The sequence below is a fragment of the Halichoeres trimaculatus genome, unplaced genomic scaffold, assembly GCF_033239565.1.
Source record: "Halichoeres trimaculatus isolate MK-OKI-2021-1 unplaced genomic scaffold, fHalTri1.1 fHalTri1_scaffold_17, whole genome shotgun sequence".
NCBI classification, from domain to species: domain Eukaryota; kingdom Metazoa; phylum Chordata; class Actinopteri; order Labriformes; family Labridae; genus Halichoeres; species Halichoeres trimaculatus.
In genome coordinates, this window is record NW_027437195.1 from 22,122,123 (window position 1) to 22,145,292 (window position 23,170).

The following is a 23,170-nucleotide window of genomic DNA, read 5'->3' on the forward strand; positions in this document are numbered from 1 at the left end:
CAAACCAAAATCGAACTCCCTGAATGAAGTTATGAAGTAATTTACATCTTTATGTAAAACCTTTGGGTTAAGAGAACCTGTCAATGTCACAAAGGATGTTTTATGTTTGTTGAGACTTTCAAGGCTTTTTAGGCATTTATTTAGAGAACAGGATAGGAATCAGAAGAGAGGTTGGGGAATGAACAAAATCAACACATTGCTCTTTCCGACTTTGCCCAGAAGCGCAAATAAAAACTAAAACCTGCCTTTTCCTCGTGACTTCAGAAACTGTTACCAGCACTTTGATCAGCATCCTCCTCCGTGTGTCCCTATGATGACACCAGCTGGTACTGTATCACACTGCTCCTGTGTGAGTCTTCTGCCCTCAGATGAACCGCTCAGCACCATCGACTCAATGAGAAAGAGGAGACTCCTCTGCTTCCAGATCAGTGAAGCACACTCGCCCTCTGCTCATTCATTTCCTCTCTCTGCCTCACAGGGAGATCTTCACTGAGACTTTCTGAATCCAACAGCCTTTAACACTTAACTCACTTTGTCTCCGTCTAGTGGGTGTGTGGGGAATGAACGCTTCATGCAAGTGAGAGGCTGGTGAAGGGTTAACGTAATGAGTGTGATAAGAGATTTGATATCTTGCTCTGGCTGCACTCTAGGAAATGAAATGAAGATCTGGTGCCAGATAAAACCTTTTTTTTTACAGAGGATAAAATGCACAAGACTGGAGAGCTTAGCTACATACTTAAAAATATGTGGTAATAAACAGATGTAAGGCTAAATATGTTCTATAAAACAAGCATTAAATTATCAGAGGAAAAGGGGAAGACAAAAATAATGCAAGATCTGAAGATAAAGAAAAATACACAACAATTACAGTAATTGCAAAGATGTTGGTTCAAGTCTTCTATATGATAACATCAAAACATTTAGTTTCAAGTAAGTGGATAATCTTGTTTTAAGGCACAGCTCATTGGTGGTAAAAGTCACAGGCATCAATGATGGTTCTGTCCCTGCAGGTAATGCAATGTAACACATCATTTATCTGATTTTGCAGGGTAATTTTGTGTTTGATGGATGTGTTGGAAATATTTAAAACAGTTCAGGAACAATTAAGTGTGCACACTATAACGGGAGCAAAACTGGTGTCAGAAGAGATCTGTATGGGACAGAGTAGGCAAACTTAAACACTGCATGCATGTAAGTGTAAGAGCTGTAAGTATAGAAAGCACATGTTTCATTTCATCAGGCCCCAAAGCTGGCCTGAGGCAGCAGCTAATCACATGACTGTTTGGGCCCCAAAGTCACCATGGGGCCAATAAATACAGCATGTTAAAATCAGTTAGTCTCCTCAGGTTCCTGTGTTCATTAAGTTTCCATTCTAATGACATTACTTTCTCATGGCCGTCTTTGTGTTCAAGCATATTTTACAAACCTTCAAAAAGTAGAAATTGTGTTCAATAAAAACAATATTTACCAAGATAATTTAGTTAATTAAAGACACTGTGAGGTCTGAAATTTGTGGTGATTTTATGGGATAAAGACTGTTTACCATGAGCACTATCACACTGCCATAAGGTCGTGACTTTTACCGAAGGTAGGAAAGCTACTTTTCTCCGTTCAAGACAACTTTTTGCAGTTAAAGCGACAAGGTAATTTATCCATTCGTAGTTACGTAGCCCAATTGTTTGAAACATGATAAAAAGCAAATTTTGTAAACACAGTTTGTGCCATAGTTTAGTGTATCAGGCTATCTGGGATCCTGGTTATGTCCCACCAGCACTCATCTACTGACTCCAAACTCACCAAGCAGAGCTAACGCAACCTCACTCTTCATTTTATTGATAGACCCAAACTCAAGTTTGAACAGACCACTGCAGAATAACTGCTGACTGTGGGTTAGAGTGAACATTATCACAAACAGTTTAAGCCTTGTTTCAGCCCATGCTCTATCACCATCCTGTTTAGCTTTCTACTGCTCTCCTGTCCTTTTTCTTTTTGCTCGTCCAGCTCCAGTGTTCACCATTACTACAAAATAAATCTAAGGAATCAAACGTAGTGTCTGTGACATCATCCATCTGTTTCTGAAACAAAGTTTTGAAGAAAATTGTTGATGGAAGCCAAATTGGAAATTAGGCGAGCTTGAAGCCCTTTTCATTAACAGCTATAGGCCGCCACCTGTTAGTCTGGTGAGCTGTACCTCTGAGAAAAAATAAATAAATAAATAAATACATTCACCCCTGTTTGGTGAAATTTGCTATTCAGGCTGAAGTCATTTTTTGGTACCCGGCTGTAAATATCCTTATGTGGTTTCCCATACTTCAAGGGCAAGACCAGAGGTCTTGGGATTTGCTGAGAATGGATTGACCGGGTCATCCACAGATACTGAGAAATAGTATTTAGTTACCTCTGCCAAGGTGGTTATGTTTTTGGGACAGTTTGTTTGTTTGTTGTTTGTCTGTGAACAACATAACTCAGAAACTATCACACAGATCTTGATGAAATTTTAAGGAAATGTTCAAAACTGGACAAGGAAGACGTAATTGAATTTTGGAGGTGATCTGGATCACTGTCTGGATCCAGGACTTTTTTAAAGGAGTCTTTATCATTGTGAGATAGGGCTTCACCAAATGTGTATATAACTCCATGATAAATGTCAGATTGCTTTGCAAAACAATACAAGACAAGGTCACCATAATTTCTGACAGATGTTAAACTACGATCCAGATCCTGGCAATATTCTGAATACTAAGATCAAGAATGAAATGTGTACTGGGTCATCATCATTTTCAACACTGTCAGGAAACAAATTATGGTAAAAACCTGCAACTAACACCAAATTGTAGCAGACAGTCTGCGGAAAGGGAGGATAACATTAAAGTAGGACTAAAGTGTTGGGTGACAATCACAATATGCTTGCCAGAGGTCTGCACTCTTTGAGTGCTTTTCTAGTTATAACTGACTTTGATGCTGATTACCACGTTTTAAATCACGGATTATGACCAGGCAAGTGTTTAAAAATGAGACCTTTTAGTACCGCTTATAAAGTCTTCACAGGGCCTTTAAGTTATGACTTACTAGACCAAGTCTACCGCCCTCCTCTCCCCTTGAAGACGTCTTCCTTTAGGACCACGCGGCAGCCGGCAGACGGTCTGCGGGCTCCTGCAGTGAGCGGTGCATCTGGAAGCGAGCTGGCCGGCTGGGGAGGTGGAGGACGGGGAGAGAAGAGGAAGGAGGCTCCGGGAGCAAGCGAGACAAAAAGGGTCAGGCCTGGGACTTGGGAAAATCGGGTAACGAACACACAGCGATTCACGCGTTTCAATCGGTTGAACCCGGCACTGTTCGCTGAAGCAGGAAGGGGAACCTTTATGTGAACAAAAAAGGAAAAAAACGTGAAAAGCTCAGAGAGCGGAAGGCGCTCGATGGAAACGGGGAAATAGCGATTTTGCCTTTTTTGCAGATGTGCTGATTGGACATCGCGATGTGCACTTGAACCTTGAGCGAATTTACAGCACAGAAGCAGGATCGAGATCACACCGGCCTCATTAAATATTATAATAGTCATTTAAAGGGAGATTTGTCCTGCTTTAGTGTCCGTGGCCTGTAAAACAGCCACATCCCCCTTGGGTCACACTGCAGACTTCTCTTGCGTGAAAAGATGTCTAAAACTTTACATTTTAATGCAAAGCACATTGGAACCATCAGTGCACGAGGAATGTAAGCGCGTGGCCTGCGTGGAGGTGGCGTGGAAATGCGGTGACATTAAACGCATGTGTCGCCTTACAAAAAAAAAAAAAAAGAAAAAAAAATCTAGTTAACACCTCCTGGTTGATGCTTGCAATCATTTCAAGGAGCAAAGATGATTTCAGGCTCTTTCAAATAAATCAGGAGTGTCATCACTGTGGGAGTGGATTTTACACAGCCCATCTGATTACAGTCATAAAAGCGTTTGATGATTTTTTTTTGCACATTTCCACGAGTGATACCGCTGCTCCGCTCTGTGTATGTGTGTGTGAGTGTGTCAGCGTTTATATGTGTGTGCATGCGCATGGCTGACTGCCGGAGTAACTTTAACCCAGACACGTCAGGTGAAAATGAAATATTAATGTCACGAGTAATGTGTCAAACAATGTTAGCATCCTGGGTTTATTTTGCGTTATTTTTTGCGCATTTTGCATGCGGCAGCAGCAGCAGCCATTTAATGTCGACTACTGTACACCCATACATCCATGTGGTGTAAAAATGGCCTGGGCCCTATAGGCGATAGAAGCCATACAGTATCCTATAGCAGCCTTCCTATACATGACGTGCACTCAACAAAAGGAAAGCTGATGCCCAGAAAGAGCCTCTTTATGACACAAAATGCAACCTAACCAAATAAAACTGAGCTTTTAGAAAAGACAGGAAGAAGAATCAGACATTTATTAACATGTCATTTCTTTCTTGTCTTCCAGGAGAGGAGAAGAGGGATCATCTCTCATTCCTTTTTTTTCTGTGTGTGTTTCCTTTTGAATTGATTTTTTCACCTCACCTGCATCACCCATCATCAGACATCATCCACCCTCAACGATGCCGTCCAACACTGTCACCAACACCAACACGGCAGCATTCAAAAGCTCAGACTACATGGACTCACCAGGAAACAGAATGGTAAGAGCCACATATGATTAGAAAAGGATAGCTTACTTCAGGTTTTCAAAACACTCCTGTGACACGTTTGTGTTTGACTCAGGTTAGTGGGTTCAAAGAGTTCATTCAGTCATGATCTGGTCTTTTTTTTTTTTTTTGAATGACCTAACACAAGCTCCTGTTTGGCGTTTTAGATTAGGTTCTTTAGCGACGTAAAAATCATTTCTTCAAAAGGTCTTCAACAGAAGATTAATCAGCTCTCAGCTAATCCAATATTGAAAATTTTATATATCTATATATATACATAAATACAAGCGTAAGTATTTCCTCCTCAAGAAAAGAGGATATGTGAATGCATTTTCAGTTTTTCTCACTGTTCTTTATTAGAAAAAGAAGAAGAGGTTTGTACAGTCACTAAAGCCTCTCCCTGTTTTATGAATGGAGTAATCCATCAGTCAAGCTAATGCCTCATTGATCTCTGACATCCTGGCGTTGACTTGATCATATTGATATTCTCTTTAACAAGCTCATTTTTACTGTTTAATACGTCAGCATGTGGAGTACAGTGTCACCTTTCATGATACTAGCAGATACTCTCATCACCATCATCACTGTGTGTGTGTGTAACAGCAGCATCAGGGATGCGACAGCAGCATCACACCGGAGGCTGTAGTGAGATGCAGCTGTACTATAAGACGTTTGCTGGTGCGATGGAGGTTGGTGACGTGGGCGTTGGCTGGTGGAGGTTTAGCTGGAGCTGGAATGGCTCGACAGCTCTTATACCGGAGGGGGGGTGGTGGTGATGTTGGGGGGGTGGGTCTGTCCTCTTCTTCTACGTTCCCATTACACAGAACTGCCCTTAGTGCTGTTGCCTGGCAACAGACATTGCCTTAAATAACCGGCTATCCAGACGGAAATAGTGGAAAGATATTGACAATGTAGTAGGGTTCACCCCAGGCAACAACAAATCATATTTCAGGTTTTTCTGTTGTCTTTTTTTCTGAACATATTAGGGTGAAGCTGTGTGTGAAAATGGCGTCTTGTTTCCCGTCAGTGTGTCTGAGCTCTCGGGTTGGGGAATTGGATGATGTTGTGTTCGCTGTTCCTGCAGGCACCACTGAATTGTGTCATCCATGTAAGTGGCTCCCAAATGAGCCTGCACACCAGGCTGCACTCAAAACGTGCTATTATCTATGCAAATTCTGCCGCCCTGTTAGGAAAAAACTGAAGCACCAGGCTCTCTATTAATAATCACACAATGAACGGACACCATCTGCAAAACACATTCTCTCTCCCAAAAACATCTACATTTGAAATGAGCCTCGTCTTTAACATCGGCATGGGGATCCAGTAATTCATTGTTAATTATTCTGCGATGATTTTTGCAGTTTTGAGGGCAATATTTATCAATTATAACCCCATGCCCATTAATCACGTCCTCTGATCACATCCATCTCTTTATGTAAATGGTTTTTTTCACCCTGGGACACTAATGGTTGATGGATTTATTCCATTTCAGCAGCAAACTCTCTCAGGATGAAACATAGCCTGACCTTTGAAATTCCTGCCTGTGTTTATTAACATCCTCCATCTTTTAAATTATTTAACATATAGAGTCTGAAGGCCTCCACACGGGCACAGGTCCAGTTTTTTAAGAGTTTTTTTATGGCTTTCTGTTTGCCTTTAATGGGCAGCTGATGGAAAAGAGAAGAAAGAACAGGTGATGAGTTTCTGGGCTGGTGTGACATATGTAGTGTGCTGTCATCCATCAGGCTGCAGAGTTAATTCAACCAATACGTTCGGCACACAGAGTTTTTTCCTATGTCAAGGACGTTTTACAAAGGGTGAAAACCGAGATTTAAAGGTGAAAGTTTTAAGTTTACTAAGTCACACTCTTATTTACAAGAATAGTGTTGTAATATCACAAGAATCAAGTTACAGAGCATTTTCTGAAGTTACACTCTTTATAAGTGAAAATTTCTCAGCACCGTATTGTTATAGTAGCAGTTTTATTATGTAACCAAAAAAACTGGGTTGCATGTAACTCCTCAAGATAAATCCCCTGCCATTATGATGACTTTACATCCAGAATAATCAAAGCTTTTAACCCTATCCGTGATTCTTCCTACAGTTTTATTATTTATTCATTTCATTTACAGGGACAATGCTTATAAAATAACAGCTCTGTAATTATGCAAGAGTTAGCCAAAAGGCTAGTCTTCATCTGAAATCCTTTCCAGATGTTAAAATTAGGTACCTGTCCCACCTGCTTCCACTTGTAAAGGTACAACTTTAATATTCTATGTATGTTTATAGTGTAATACTTGTCGATTCACAGCTTACTGTACTTGATACTACAGCTTTTCTTTCTTTTCTTTCGTTCTGATCAATGATTTTATTTTACAGTCCCTGTAAGGACTTTCTAAGTGATCTCGAAAACGTCTAACTTCTACATGTATATGCCTGATTGTAATCAAGGATTTAAAATGAGATCAACAGTGCCAAAAAAGGGTTATTTCTTAAGTGCTTTTTTTAGTTTCCCTATTCAGGTCCAGGACTGTATTGATTTATGGCACGTAGACGTCTCTATGGGTAAGAAGTTTTCCTGTGAAAGAAAAGTAGTGTTCAAAAGACAATCTCATCTCCATTCATTTTACTTTAAAACAAACTCTAGCTTTAATAAGAGTCACGTCCTCATGACAGTGTGTGTAAGTACTCATGGGAAATGGAGTCCTTTTTTCCCAGAAAAACACTGGCTTTTTCAGATAGTCCTCACAGCTCTTTTAAGAAATCACACCTTATCCTAAATGCAGCCCCCATATTTGTTGTACTATTTTCATTGCTGTTACAATAATCAACCTGTGGATAGTTATCAGTGATATTTATTGTTTCTTGAGCATTTAAAGCTCTTACAAGGGACGACAATTCCCAGAGTTCTTGCACACTTTTTCTATCAATTTTTTAAAAACTTTTTTAAAACCTTCTTGAGTAAATTTAATACTTTTTTTTAGCATGGCTGAAGAAATGCAATTTACACAGGCTTGTTATCCATAACCACAAACCGAAAGATTAGAAGTTATTTAAAATACTTTTCTAATCACATTATAACCATTGTTTGTCCCTGCCACCCATCCAAGGAATCAAAGTCAAAAGGTTTTTTTTTGGTGAAAATATTTTACAAATTAAAAAGCGACCCCCACACTAGCTTGTTTGTCTAAGTGGTGTCTTCTAGCTTCGAATAGAAAGACACATTACATTTTGATTGTTCCAACTTGGGGCAACAGAAATAACCCCACAGTGGCCGCACTGACTTATAGTAGGCTGAAAATGCAGCCTCAAGTTCAATCTGTATTCTACCTCTACAAGGCTATCACCTTGTAGACCTCCTCCAAAAAACACTTATACAGATTGCACAACTTCAGGATATTTATTGCATCATGTTGACGTATGTTCCCTAGTCATTAGGGTATCAGCTCCCCCTGCAGGTGACACAGCAGGCAGATGATCTGTCATGGTGATGACAAATGCCGTTTCCCCTTGTTGTCCTGAAAATGTGTATGTTGTGTTTTCTGGTGAAATTACATCGTGGAACACCCGTCCCTGGTCTCCCCTACTTTTATTCAACGATTCAGTCACTGAATTGTCTTGTTGTGTTAACAGCGTCCTTCATACACAAACGAAGTCATTCTTCAGTAATAATCTGTCGTCATTCTTCACCACAGTGCCTGAGGATTTAAAATCAAAGTACTTAACAGCAAGTCTCTGTCGCAGAATGCCTTACAGTGTGGAGAGCTCATTTATCTTGTCGTGAATCTCACATTCAATACTGAAGGAATTTAATAAGGACCCCATCCGCCACCCCCCCACCATGGCTGTCAATGATGGCCTTGCAATCTCATTTGCATTCAGACCCGGTGCTGGTGGTCCTATTCAGTCAATATAGGAACTCAAAGCAACTACATTAGGATCATCTTTTCTCCCATCAACCACAGGGGCACTTGGTGGTGGCGGACACGGGGCTTTGTTCATTGGGGTAGACAGTTTTATTAATCAAAGGGAAATTGCAGCGGGGGGAGGCAGGGGCCGGTCGACGTCTTTGTAACGGTGTCAAGAGGGGATTGTCTGTGGAAGGTCAGCGCTGCGTCCGTGGAGCCTTCACTCCGGCGTGGTTCAAAGAAACGTGCCATTCACTTTTTATCTGTGTCATTGTCCACTCAGCCAAAGACACTCAAGGACCCACTGCAGCCCCTCCTTCCCTAAATGTTCAAGTGTTTCAGTGAGGTGCAGTTTTGTGTTGGTTCAGCAGATCTGGTCTTACTTCTTCTGTGACCACAGCTCGGGTCAAACACATACAAAACAAGTAAATACAGTCTGAGACAACCTGGTAGAGCATGACGTCTCAAAGGATCAAGGTCCTAAATGTAAATCTGACAGATATTAGGCCTCCAAGTGTGATGTCCAAGTGGCATTAAATCATGGTGCTCATGGGTTTTATTTGTTCTATGTTGACAGGGTGAAAGCACAATACTGGACATGGACCTGATGAAAGAGGAGAAGTCAGCAAAAAGCAGTGCCTCATTTAAAGTTAGCAAGCCTGGAAGAAAACGCAAGCATTTTTCGGTGAGTGCTTATTTTCCAAATGTTAGTTTACACCAATCTATATGTACTTTTTTAAAGGCATCCTCTGTGAGATTCCCCGTTTCTTCTTAACACTGAAGAAATTGTTGTCTGACTTTTATTTAAGAGTCACATGCGGCTCTAAATGTGTTGGACAGGAGATATTACCTAGAGTTGGTAGTTTCAAACACTCTTTGACCTCGCAATTAATGCTCTGGTTGGAGAACAAAGCTACGCGTACAATAAAGAGTTTGTTGGATGATCAACCAACCATCAACTTAAACCTCCTCCCCCTTCACCTGCAAATGATCCACTCAACAAATTGGAAAAGATGATTAATGATTAAAATGACTTGAACAAGGCCCACCTCTCCCACATTCTTATGGTGTTGGTGTTTGTACTGTCAGCAGTGAGATGTCTTTGGTAACTTTCAGACTTGACATCCAGAATCTTACTCTTACTTCATGCAGTGAAAGAGCTGATGAGTACATCTGTATTTTAATATTCTACAGATGAACCCTTTATGGCCTAGCATGCCAAATCTGCCAGAGCATATCTTCACATTTTTACAAGCTGTAGTATCATTTTTTTGCATTTAACTTTTGCCATACATTAATACAATAATATGTCAAACTTTAATAAAAAGTACAGACTGATTATAATTATGTTTTTGTTGTTTATGCTTTGTACTGGATTTCTACAAACACATTAGTTGAAGGCACTCTGGGACATGTCTCTCCTGAGACATCTTGAAAGTACAATGCAGAAAAAATGATCTTCTCTAGTTTCAAATCTACCGCCAGTAAGAACTTAATTGGCAAGTCGTAGCACTGGCGCTACGCCAGGTTGTATAGAGGTTAAGCGTTTTTGGTAATCATTTTGTCTGTTTTTGGATTGGTCTATCAGTGAATTCCCACAGCAGGAGGTCACTGGTCTCAGGCATCAATATTGCGTGGATCATGAGCTAAGAAATTTAGGAGCCCCCTGATTAAGGATACACGTTGGATATCAAATAAAGCTCTCATGTTAATGTCAATAAACCTACAAGAAATACTCATTTAGACAAGCTATGTCTCAAGTCCGTGGTTTACTAATTTTTCCTCAAAAGCCTTCTATGGTCTACTGCAATTTCCTCAGCTGATCGCAAACACTCCAGTAACATCATAAGGAATCACTCTGCTGTGTTTGAGTTAAAACCACTGATTTAGTAATGACTCTTGGGCCGTCATGTACCTGGGTGTTTTGTTCCCAGAGATATTATCATTTGCATAAACCCCTACTTCAGATCGTGTTAATTAATTCTTACCGTGTTTACTAAACACAGGGATTACAGAAACATTTACAGGTAGGTGTGCTATGCAGGGATGTGCCTGAGGGCTTGAGTCTGTGTATATTTACAGCAGATGAGGGGGTTCTTCCAATAACAGATGAAAGAATAGCTGGAGTCAGAATCGGGGCGCCTTGGTGACTGTTTTCACAGCTGTAGGGAATTGAAGACATGTGTCAGACGCTGTAGTTGTATTGCTATTTCAATGTTGTAATCCACATATGTATCAGAGTCACCCCAAACTCTTCCAGCTAAATTTATGCAACCTGCAGTGTATTGATTGAGTTGCAGTTTTAACCCCTCATGGTGCTTTTACTGAAACACTGAACGCCTGCTCAAAAATGCATTCCAAAGTTAAGTATTGATTCATTCACCTCAGTTCACAGGGGTTTATATTTTACATATTAACAGACCCTGCTGCGCTTTACTATCACAGGCCAAGGCTGAAACAGTCACTGTCTTTTGCACGTCTGAAGGAAGCTTTGCTTCATGATATAAAAATTGCACTTAGTGTGGATCAGAAGACGCTATGCTAAAGCTTAATATAGCAGTGGTACCAAGCTAAAGTCAAGGCCACACTGCAAAAAAATAAAATCTTATCAAGTGTTTTTGTCTTATTTTAAGTAGAAAATGTCTTTTTAGACTTATTATGAGCCACATTCACCTGACCAGTTCAAAAAATGTCTTGTTTCAAGTCATTTAAAGACAAAAATGAGGTCTGAATTGCTTATAACAAGTAAACAAAAAACCGCCAATGGAACAAGAGAAAAGTTTCTTGTTTTAAGACATTATTCTAGTCTTAAGCAAATATTTGAGCAATTTTTTCTTGTTCCATTGGCAATTTTTGTTTACTTATTCCAAACAATTCAGACCTCATTTTCTCTTTAAACAACTTAGAACAAGATATTTTTCTGGACTGACCAACTGATTGTGGCTCATATTAAGTGTAATTTGTCAGTTTTTACTTAAAATAAGACAAAAACACTTGATAAGATTTCGTTTTTTTTGCAGTGCAGGACTACAAAATAATTGACAGGTTGATTGAAAACTGATCAGTGAGCAAAATGTTCCCCAATATTTGTGGGTAAGGCATATTACCATCACAATTTTACAGTTCCTCTTCTACTCCCCTTAAAATAATGCCATGTCTTTCTGTGCTTTTTTAGATTAATTCTTAGAAGGGATGCACCGATCCAACTTTTCTGGTTCCCATACCGATCCCATTCCAGTGTTAAATAACAAGCCGCACGCCCTACTGTGGGGTAAGACTGGTAATAATTCAGGTAAAAGGCAAAAAATGAGTTGACTGAATTACTTAAGTCAATGTTTATTCAAACTTTAAAATACTTAAATGTTTCCCAGCACTTTGGTAAAAACAAAGCCTCTGAATGCACAGAAATTCTAATTAACTGTAAACTTTTATACCCTGTTGACTGGTAATGCATTAGAAAAAAGTGCAACAAGGTAACATTTTAAATCAAGTAACCAAGACCACTGGTAAAAAAAGGCTTAGAGCTGGTTGCCTCCATCGGCACCATGGATTGGCCCCTTTCCCACCGATATCAATCCAGCTTTGAGGGGCACCAATGCACCAATACCTGATACCAGGATTGGTATCCGTGCATTCCTAATTCTTAGTTGTGGCAGTGCTTCTTGGAAATAAATCTTGTATCGTTGGAAAGCCTGTCTATTACCCATTAAATAGTGCTGTATTTTTAGGGAACATGCATGTATGGGATGGGCAGCAGAGCCAAGTATAAGGAATGCACCGATAAAAGATTTACCAGATCTTCTCTGCCAGTGCCGAACAGTTTAACCTTTGTTTGGCTTCTTCATGTATGGTCCAAACCCAGATACAGGTCGTGTGTGGTTGACTTTTTTGCCCTCATTGGGTAGGAAAGCTTCAAAAAGACAGGAAATGTGGGGAGGCAGAAAAAGGTTGAGGCCCTGAGTCACAACAGCATCAAGAAGTATATATCATCATTTGCATATAGCATAAACCGCTAGGTCAACAGCCCCCAGGGTTGTGTGATATATTTTACAGTGCAGCCGTTGCACAACACAAAAAAACATCTGTTAAATTATGACACTGTCTCCTTCCTTTTTTGATTCGGCAGCTTCCTCTGTGGATCCATTTCAACATGTTCAATCTAATCCTAGCATTACAGTGTGAGAGCATCCTGGATAACCCAGAAAACCTCTTTTCATTTCATCGCCACTTTACAGCCGAGCTATTAAACACTCATACTAACTTGACTCTAAAGAAGACAAAGCATTCATCCTTTAAGCAGCAGCAGTCCAAACTGTCATTCTTTATTAGACACTTTGTTTCGTTTCTTGGTGAAAATATCAATCAATCAGTTTCATATCCATATCTTAAGAAATGTGTTCACTGTTCTCAAATTTGCAGATGAGGAGTCTTGCTAAAGTGATGCTACCAACGAGCCACTTGGTCTTCTGTATAAAGATGAAGATTTGGCTGAGCTACAGATTTTAGGTGTAACATATTGTGCAGTAGTTTCAGCTCTGCAGCAGTGAGCTGGGATTTGTAGCCAGTGGTTTACGCTGATCTCTGTCTGCCTGTCTGAGCTGCATCGTTTACCCACGCTGACCTTTGACCTCTGGCAGGGGCCACATGTAGTTCAGTGGGCCGCTAATCTGTTGCATAATTCTTTCAGGGACAGTTGTGTTGTGTTGTGTACTGTTTCTCTGCGTGTGAGTGTGTGAGCCTATTAGCTGAGTGCCTCAGTGAGTGAGTGCGTGCGTGCGTGTGTTGACTCTCACATTGAAGTCTCTTTTCGTAAATTGAGTTGGAATATTAATAACCCCTGAGCTTGTTGTTTTCATTCATGGTGTCAAACAGATTTACAAGCCCACAGCTCTGTATGAGTGCAACTGTTAAGACTTTACTGTTAATTTGTTCTCTGTTGCGACCGCGATGAAGTCATTCAGATCTCTGCGGCTTTCGAGGAATGCTCAAAAGCTAAGTTAAGATGAATGTAGCTTTGTTTAATGATACTCTACAACTTTCGCTGTTTGTTTTGCGTCTGTGTGTATTACGCAGACAGTTTGTAGGTCTCACGTATCTTTGTGTTTTCACATCCACTCTGCTGGAACAAGGTACATTTGACCTTTAAGCTTCAGGATCCTGTGTTAGCTAAACATCCCCTGCTGAAAGACAGATGCCTCCTCAGGCGCTTCTGTCTTCTGCCCAAAATGCTAACTGCTCCGCTCATACCTGCAGGGGATGAAAGCTTTAGCACGACTCTCATCAGTGATGACTGTCTGATCTCACAAGACATGCTCCACTTTCTGCTTCCAGTGACCCAGTAATGGGATTGTCTGAGAAAGTGTCTTTTTTTCTGGCTATGTTTAGGCAGGAGCAGAGACATGCAGATCAGATTTCTTTCACATTTGAAGTAGAGACGTAGCTTTTCGAGGGAGCCTTTGTGTATTTTCTCGAGTAAAGGAAGATGTAAGAGCTGAATGCCTGCCTCTGTAACTCTAGATAGGTCAGCTCTCTTTGAATCCACTCCTCTGCAAAGAATGAAATAGTTTCACTGGGCGTTCCAACGCTGGCCGGAGTGAAAACGTCTTCCCTGTCAAACAGCCAACATTCTTAACATATTTCCGTGCTGCTGTAATGTTGAATGCACGGCTACAGGAAGCTCAATCTTGTACCTGATGAACTCAAGTGTAATCCTTTCCTTGCTCGCAAGTTAATGGCTGTACAGCAGATTTACTGGCACGGCTTTGAAGTTTACAACTGGAGTTTAACAGAGCTGAATGGGAAATGCCATAATTCACTGACTAATAAGTGTAGAAGTGGAGCTACGTGTTTGATTGGGTCCAGATGGAGCTGAAGGATGAAATTAAGCTTATCTTACATTAAAGGGATGATTACTTTAATTCAGGTTTTCTTTTAACAGCCCATTTCGCCTGTAGACGCTGCAGGGTGCTTATCTTCACTCATGATAGTTTCAGCTGTTTTATTGTTGCTCATGGAGATGACCTTTTTCAAAGCATGCTGGATGATTTGTTGTATCTCTTGAATGGTTTTGTTTATAGCACAGCCAGCGACACTATATCCAGAGATATGTCAAATCTGCTCGTTCAGAAAGCTATTTTATGCCTTCAAAACTTCAGGCTGTAACATACTGCTGCAATAATGATCTCCAAAGCAGATAGATGTAAAGACGTTGTGGTTTCATCCCCTTCTCCCCCTGCAGGTGGAGAGCTGTGGCTCTCTCAAAGGCAGTGTGAGCGTGGGCTACACTGGACTGGGTAGGCCGTCCATGGCACATGTCCACAACGGAGACGTGGGCGGGCACAGGGAGAGGACATCTGAAGCCTGCTTCCCCAAACAGGAGAGGAGGGAAGTGGAGAACGGGATCCCCAGAGAGCCTTCCTCCTGCCGGGCAGAGGACAGCTCGGAGGATCAGAGCCTGAGCCGGAGCCTGAGTCTGAGCCCGCCCCAGGAGAACGGATTCCTGCCCAGCCGGGAAGAGCAGGACGCAGAGAAAGACAAGGACGACAGCCTGACGCCGCCGCGCAAGAAAAGAGGGAGGCGGAAACTGGAGCGTCCCACGAAATGTAAGTTTTGTTTGGCTTGAGTTTGATTGGCTTTTGTGTCTTTTGATCCGCTCTCTTTGGATCCAGGAAAATGTCATGTGGATGTGACCAGTACAAGATGTTGAGTTATGAACTGTAAATGGATTCAAAACAAGAGTAGGCTGAAAGTGGAGATGTGACAGAAAGGCAGCAACAGACCAGAGCTGCATGAATACAAAACTTAAACTCATTTTTTAAGCTCTGTTAAATACTTGATTCTGATTCAAAACCCCCAAAAATCAGTTACTAATTCCGAACACCCAGCACAAACCAGGGACGGCCACGTTACACACCTCATATCAGTCTGCAAGAAGGAGCCCAGCACATTTCACTGCCTGTTGACACTGTGGCAAATCTTTCCTTTTAGCATCCATTAATGACAAAGAGGACATTTCTAGTGCTTACAGTTGAAAACTTTACATTTTAGGCTAACAGCTAACCAGTTATAAAAATTTGTAGAAATAGATGAGGAGCAACCTCAAATTGTGGTCTGTTAGGAATGAATGAAGAAACTAACGCATGCTAATGTTTTTCGCTTAGGAATAAAAATGTTAAGTATTACGTGATTTTTAAGTAAAGCAGAATCAAAAATATGAAATGACATGAAAATATCATTCATATATATTGTGTTAATTCTATGTGCAAGTGGGCTGATGGAGATGTTACTGCCATGGAAGCACAACCCTCAAAAAGGAAGGACCAAAAATTCATTTTCAAATCTTGGGAGCCATGTTTGTATCTTTAATTGTTAGTCTTATGAGGGTTGTATGGTGAGTAGATTGTTATATCCGCTTCACAATGAAGTCTTGCCTAACTCTGTTGGGATACTATTTCGTATAACCACCTGCTGACTTAATACAGTCCCTTGAGCCTGGCTAAGTCAAGCTATTGTTACTGCATTCATGAGCCTACAGGCAAAATTATAATGTATCCATGGCTTTAGACGGAGACAGCAAAAGAAAAAAATCAAACAAGGAAGAGGAAACCTTTGAGAGGGAAGGTGCAATAGTGAGATGGTTCAGTTGCAGTGAGCATTGTGGACACTGTGGAAGCTAACGTTAGTGGCTGTATTAGTGGTGCCAGTGCTAGCTTGCCTTTGTCAAGCAACAAGCCTGAACCAATCTGTGAAACTTGACCTTAGCAGGAAATTTCTGTTTTTAAGTGAAACAAAAATACCATAGTGAGTACCTATAATTTGGATTCTTTTGGCCTGGGAACGTAGAGGATCCTAACACGTATGATGCGAGTTGTAACCATAGACTGTATAAAACATGGACACAGTCTCCCCAACGTCATCCGTCTGTTGCTGAGACGGAAAATAGAGCACATTGGCCATCTGGGCATATTGGTAGTGGCAAGGGCTTCACGTGTAGCCATAGGGCCCCTGTTGGTCACATGACCTAAGCTGTGCCTCTGATTGGGCAAGCTCATGATCTTAATGTCCTCTGAACTGCCAAGTTAGAAAAAAATTCAGCCCCCGTACAGTGTGTGCCGATAGTAAAAGTAGCTTGCATCAAGTTTTTTTGGCTTTGTGTGTATGTGACTTTTGGTACTTCTGGAGCCAGCCTCAAGTGGACACTGGAGAAACAGCAGATTTAAGCTCTTTCGCATTGTGTCATATTCTTAGACCGGAGGTTGCCGCTTGGTTGTACATACACACGTATGATGCAATTTTGTTATACATCAGTTTGCTATCTGGGCTGCTGTTCTGGGGCTTTTTAGCTTGGTGGTTAGTCTGTGAGGGTTTTTCTTTTTGGGGGGGGGGGGGGTATGTGAGTGGTTCTTGGTCTGAAACAATTTGAGAAACACTGGCGTAGGCTATGGCATTTATTTGTGGAATTATAGACAAGGCTTTACTCATTAAAATCACAGTATGGCTTTCAGAGTGCTTCCCCTTAGTGCAACCAGCCAACATTTAATAGTGCAGCACGCATCATGTGACCCAATTATATCATTTTTAAAAAATGAAATCTGCAAATGACTAATGAAAGACAATTAGTCAATTATCTGGAGAGACGATCTGGAGGACAATAAGCTACAGAGGCTCTTGGTGCAGTTAGCAACCGCATACATTTTTACATGTTTTACTGTAAAAGCTAAGATGATCCAATGATCACATGGTTTTAAGTCTTTGACATATGAGACCAAAAAACAGACAGTTGTTATTTTTTTGATAGCTGGTCCAAATAAGCCAACTTTAACATCAACCAAGACAGTTTTGTTTCCATTTTCTTTAAATTGTGACCTGCCATAATGGTTTATAATTTTCTAGATCAGTCTTAGAAGCTCAGGTATGGAAGTAGTTTGAGGTGATTTAAAAATAGGCATTACTTGCTCAATGAGGTCTGCAGGCTTGTTGTGCGGTATGGCCTCATTTTTGTTTTCTAATAAATCATTTTAAATTGAGTTTTGGTCCCACAGAAGTGAACCATCAGCAGCCACACTGCAGCAGATAACATTAGCCAGTAACGATAATATAAATCAGGGGGGGCATTGTTTGGAGAGAGTGGTGCTGACAGGTAGTTTTTTAGGCCAAGATGAAGATTAACAATATCACTTAGCCTCCCCCACACTCTCTGCCTTCAACCCTATCTCTCTTTCCCTCTCTACAAGCCACGTGTCCCTCTCCCTCCTCTTTCGGCCACAGAGACGCCGGCTATGACCTTGATGAGGAGTGCAGTAAATAAAGCCAAAGGAGGAGCCACTCGTCTCCTGGCAACCAGCCTCAGTTGGGAGCTGGCAGGTCTCTGTTGTGGCCGCCTCTCTGTCGGGGGCCATGCCAGGTGGATGGCGTTTAGCCAGTACAGTTCGAGTCTACACCGAGCTTTCACCTGATCTGTGCATCTAGGATGTGTTACCTCACTCTGAGGTTCAAATCTGTGGCTGAAATCTGTTTACATCAATCAGGCCTGCATTTCTGCTGCCTGATCCAGGTTTGGGTCTTATGCTTCTCAGCTTTAGTGCAAGTTATGTTCAACATGAGGAATCTCTTATTATACTTATTAACCTGGTGGATGAGAAAATCTTTGATACTTCTGGAAATGTTCAGTCATATTGTTTGAATGCAGGGAGGGAAAGTAAGATATCTGATTTAAATCTACAGCTTTCACAATCAAAGGATGATTATGTTGTCCTACAGCAATAATGATACTATAAAATACCCCCCCAACACTAGACAGTATTAGGTTTCTTAAGTCCTTACAGCTAATACTGATACAGCTATGGTTTGCTTTGTAATGAATACAAGCTTCAAATTAATTCCATCAACAACCTTTACACAGAGAGCCGAATGTCCAAATTCATTAATTTGATTGTTTCTTATTTTGATGGAGTATTTTTGGTGTGTATTAAGAGACTTTTATAGACTATCGTAGCAGGTAGTTGAGTAAATGCTGAAACAAAGATTGCTTGTGAGATTCAGATTCAGACAACTTTATTTATCCCACATGGGCAAATTTGTATGGAGCAGCTTGTACGAGACAAACGGAAACGAAGACAAGTTGGCATTAAAGCTACTGTAGAAAAACTACGCAAGGGGTTAAAAGTTGAGAACATGAAAAGACGAAAGGAGATGATGACACTGGGCAAGGTTAAAGTCAGTCTGAATTAATAAATACAAAGTTTAAATCGGTAAATAAGGTAAAAAGATAGATAAAAGATAATCAGCGCCAAGATAAAAGATCATTAAGAAGCATTCAGTAATCTCATTGCAGAGGGGATGAACAACTTAGAATAACTTTTTGTTTAACAAGCAGGTAAAAAATAGCGACGCTAAGGAAACAAGCAGAATTCGTTTAAAAAGACATGAGTTGAAGAGGCCAAAATATTCTCAGCCTTTCTGAGAGTCTGCTGGTTGCAGAGTTTAAGTCTCTGTTTTACACCGGTTGTTTTTAACAGTCCTTGTCAAATCATTCCTGTCTTTGACAGAGAGCTTATTGTTGTCAGGTTTCAAACAGTCGAGGTGCATAACTATAAATAAATCATGCTATCACTCTGCATCCTGTTAAAAGTTGTTCTAACTGAAGAGAAGTTAAAAAGGTTTACTCTCTATTCATTTGCTTGAAAACAAAGGCGTCTTGGTAAGAGACATGTCCTCGGGACAGTGGGTGCTAGTTTTGATGGGAACCAGTTTTTCCCGGAATAAAACTACAGATTCAAGTTAGTCCCTACATCCCCTTTAAGACAAGTCAGAATTTTAATTTTTGCTTAATGAAATTAGTAGCTTTGAAACATCCCTAGATAAAACAAAGCACAGAGCCTCCAATGGAAAGATACTGTTGCATTGTGAGGAATGCATGGCACAAACTGTTAAAGTCAGTGTTTTCTCATCTGAGCATACATTCATCTTTCTTTCCTTCAACCATTTCCTCAGAGCCTAGCAAATATTTGAAGTGTTGTATGGATCAAAGGCGAGCACAGAAGTGATCTTGCGGATGGAGACATAGGACTGGTGTTGCACCCCTTCCACAGAGAAAAACACACAGATGTTGTTTCTGGTTGTATGGTCCGCGGCATTAGAGATTCATGTGTCGATCTCACGCAGACAGTCATGGTTGTGTAAAGTCCAACGACTCTTTCTGGCGTACGTGACAGCTTTGGGCGTTACATTTCAGCTGTAGCGCTGATGTAATAAAAAAAAAAAAAAACAGTACAAAGCATTAAATAACATTCAACTTAAATCTTACAACAAACACAAGGCTCAAGGACTTTAATCAGTGACTACTGAAAGCAGTCAAGTTGGCTGAGAAAAAAGTCCTGACTATTTTGAGCGACTGACAGGCATCATAGCACCTAAGCCAATCTAAACTGCTCTGTTCAAAAGTGTAAACCACAGGGGCACTCAAAAAAAAACGGCACTCTAAACATTTTGCCCAGTTTTTTCTAAAAGGTGTTAAGAGGTGTCAGTTGGAACCTTTGTGTAAACTTTCCCTTACAGGATGTCATGTCTTTCACATTTTCATTAGAAGCACTGAGATGCAGAATGCCTCAATAGAAAGAGGAACTGAGTATTCGGCACAAGCAGCGTTAGCCACAAACAGAGAAAAAGAGATGACGGAAACTCAGATAAGAGGCCATATGTGGGGTCCACAGGCCCCTTAAGACCTACAGCAGATGTTAGTGACATGCTCTTTTCTTCTTTCTAGGATGTAGGCAGACAGATGCAGTCACGTAGTCATGTGTGAGCTGAGTGCAGGATGAAAAGTTAGCCGTGCGCTTTGCTAACGGTTACAAACTTCCTGTTTGCATTAGCTTGTCAATCATTTCAAAGCCTGTAGATTATAAGAGCATTGAATTCTGTCAGCCAGGATGCCAAACTTGTGGGATTTAGACAGTAAAAGGCATGTTGTGATGTCAAGAGTGCAGGTTTCTGAGAGGGTTGGCGAAAAGGATTGTGGAAAATGTCATACAAATGTAATGTGTAGACTTTTAAATTTGTATGATGTCAAAAAATGATTGCTAAGTGATATCTGGAGTTTAAAATCCCCCAAAGTTACTCCAACCAGATGTTTTGGTTTACTTTTAGGGCGTCAAACAGCAAATCTTGCTATTATAGAAAATGTATAAGCAATCATGAGATCACACAAGTGTTGGTATATTTGTCTCAGAGAAGCGAGTCCTTGGTGTGAGGCAGTGTAGTGGATCGATAGTAAGCTAAAGTTATCCATCTGGAGGGCACAGGAAGGATTTCGAGCTCCGGCTGGAGGGGAACTGAGCCGTAGCAATACGAGAGCTGGAACCCGCTCAAACTGGCAAGGTATACTCTCCGAGGGCAACATTAGCCAGCTCCCCTCACAAACCCAGTGACCTTGGCGGTCTGCAGCGCCTCACCGATTTGTTATATAGTCACTTATTCTAGATAAGGACGAGGAGACGGGGATAGGAAAATGAAAAGAGCAAGGCGGAGGGAGGGATAAGGAGCTCGGCTACACATGGCACCAACTTGAAGAGGCTGCTAAGAGAGGAAGCTATTGTTTGGACGGGTCTTTAGGGCACTTCACTCAGAAGCCGGCATTAGCTGTGCAGAAAACATGCCATCAAAAGTTGTCCGGAGCCTCTCAGGGCTCGAGTGTTATGATAGTGTTTGGGCTTGGACTCAGATGATAGTCATGTTTACCCAGGCTGTGCCATTGTGCTAATTTAGGGAGCAGCTGCCTGAATGATGTGTGTAAACTCCACTGGTGTCATATCACTGAGCCTGGGCACTTTTAGAAACTCATGTTTACCCTGAAATTAAACATTGTGATAGTAGCACCAGAGATGTTGCTTAGAGCTTTCATAATGATGCTGATTTTGGCATCCTTATCTCTTTTTCTGCTGCTGCTGTGAGTAAAAATCTTTTCATGAATCACGGCTCCTGACTGCAGTCCTAGTGTTTCAGTTGGGTGGTGTCCATGCTCCCTGGCTAACCTCTCGCTGCTCTGCTGAACACAGGAAAACAATGTTGTTTAAGAATGAATAACATGCCCTTGTTGTTTTGGACCTCCAGATCTTAAATCATGGCCAAGCCGAGGGGAAATCCCAACAGGAGCGTTTATTGTGTTTAAGTTATTTTTATTAGACTGCGGTTTCAGCGCCTGTTACAGCAAATATTTTTCTGTGCTATTTCTGACGATCTTTACCCTGGAGCTGCTGCTTCTCTTGGTGTAGGTTTTGAAATTCCCTCAGCATATAAAGACACTTTCATTCCTGTGGAATATACAAACTAAGAAACAACTCATGGTGTGTGTCAGATCTTTGAATTTTAACAGATGCAAGTCCTGCTTTTCAAACTAACATTTATGCAGTATAACAAAGAGCAAGAAGTTGTGTTGTAGCTAAGGTTGACATCCTTTTTATAGAGTTGGACAGCTGAACCCTGAGGGTAAATGCATCTGTACATTTTGCTGATGAAATATGAGAATATATGTAAAACTAATGCTAACAAACACATTATACATAGTGAAATAAAAATGCAGTTATTCATTAAAGATGTGGCATCCTGCCTTTTTCATATTTTAAAAACAAAACTGAAATTAAAATACTGGATGTTGATACTAAACATGGACATAATTTTGCATTCTGAGATAATTGTCTGCTGAAGTAATCCCAGGATTAGACTGCAGGCTGCTCTGAACAGCTTGTGCAAAACGTCACAGGACAACTAAATGAGATCAACACAAAATATCCTCCTATTGTGTTCATCACAGATGAACTGATGGATGGCAAATCTTCTTCAAAGCTTACAAACATATAACAACCACCCATGCAGTCTAGCTGAAGATTTTTTTTAACCCTTTCCAAACTCTCTGAGTCAGACTTTGGGTCCAAAATAAATTATTTGCAACTTATTGGAGCTGCAGCCCAGACACACCAGTAAACTCACAGATATTGATTTACTAGCATGGCAACAGCGGAGGAGACTCCAAAAGCGCTGGGTCATTAAATCAATGCTGCATCCTGTTTTCAGAGCATTACGAACCGATCTTTCGAGAACCACAGAATCTGTGTTGTATAGCTATCTAGACAACGAAACTACCAAAAGAAAAAGTAGACTCTCTTCGTTTATCAGGAAAAAAAAACTGTTTCCTTTGTTTTCTGTTTTTTAAAAATCAGCAGTACAACATAGGCTGGTTTCACCAAAACATCTTTTTTGACCAAAGTGTGAGCTGCCCAAACTTGTTCTGACTTGCAACGTTTCGCCATTGTGTCTCTGTCATCTTGCATCTTCTTCTCATAATCTATGCTGAACTCTCATCTTAAGAGAGCACTGCTGCCACCTACAGGGGTCAGTTTGTCAGGACACTAATTTACAAACCTGATATTAATGGAGAACCTCCGCCCCCAGCCCACCTTGTTGAAAAAACATAACTGTCCTCTGTATATGTCAATGGCAGCCAATAAGTTAATCTAAGGAAACAGTATTTTTTAAAGCACTATTAAAAAAAACGCAACGTTGTCTGGTGTTCACACATGTTAAGGTACAACACTTCATACACAGATATGATCATTGTTAAT

General features: G+C 40.8%; 1 protein-coding gene across 7 annotated transcripts in view; it reads left to right on the forward strand.

The window, feature by feature from the left end:
* Positions 1-3,168: 3,168 nt before the first annotated feature.
* Positions 3,169-23,170, forward strand: part of LOC141806163 (DNA (cytosine-5)-methyltransferase 3A-like) — a 50,440-nt gene continuing 30,438 nt past the window's right edge. For 6 of the 7 annotated variants that reach the window (XM_074691450.1, XM_074691453.1, XM_074691452.1 and 3 more), the window contains exons 1-4: positions 3,169-3,281; positions 4,446-4,641; positions 9,133-9,240; positions 14,794-15,157. In XM_074691450.1, coding sequence (XP_074547551.1) covers positions 4,561-4,641; positions 9,133-9,240; positions 14,794-15,157 — 553 coding nt within the window. In that variant the 5' untranslated portion in view covers positions 3,169-3,281; positions 4,446-4,560. The remainder of the gene's footprint in view (positions 3,282-4,445; positions 4,642-9,132; positions 9,241-14,793; positions 15,158-23,170) is intronic. The other variant, XM_074691451.1, reaches the window with a different exon arrangement.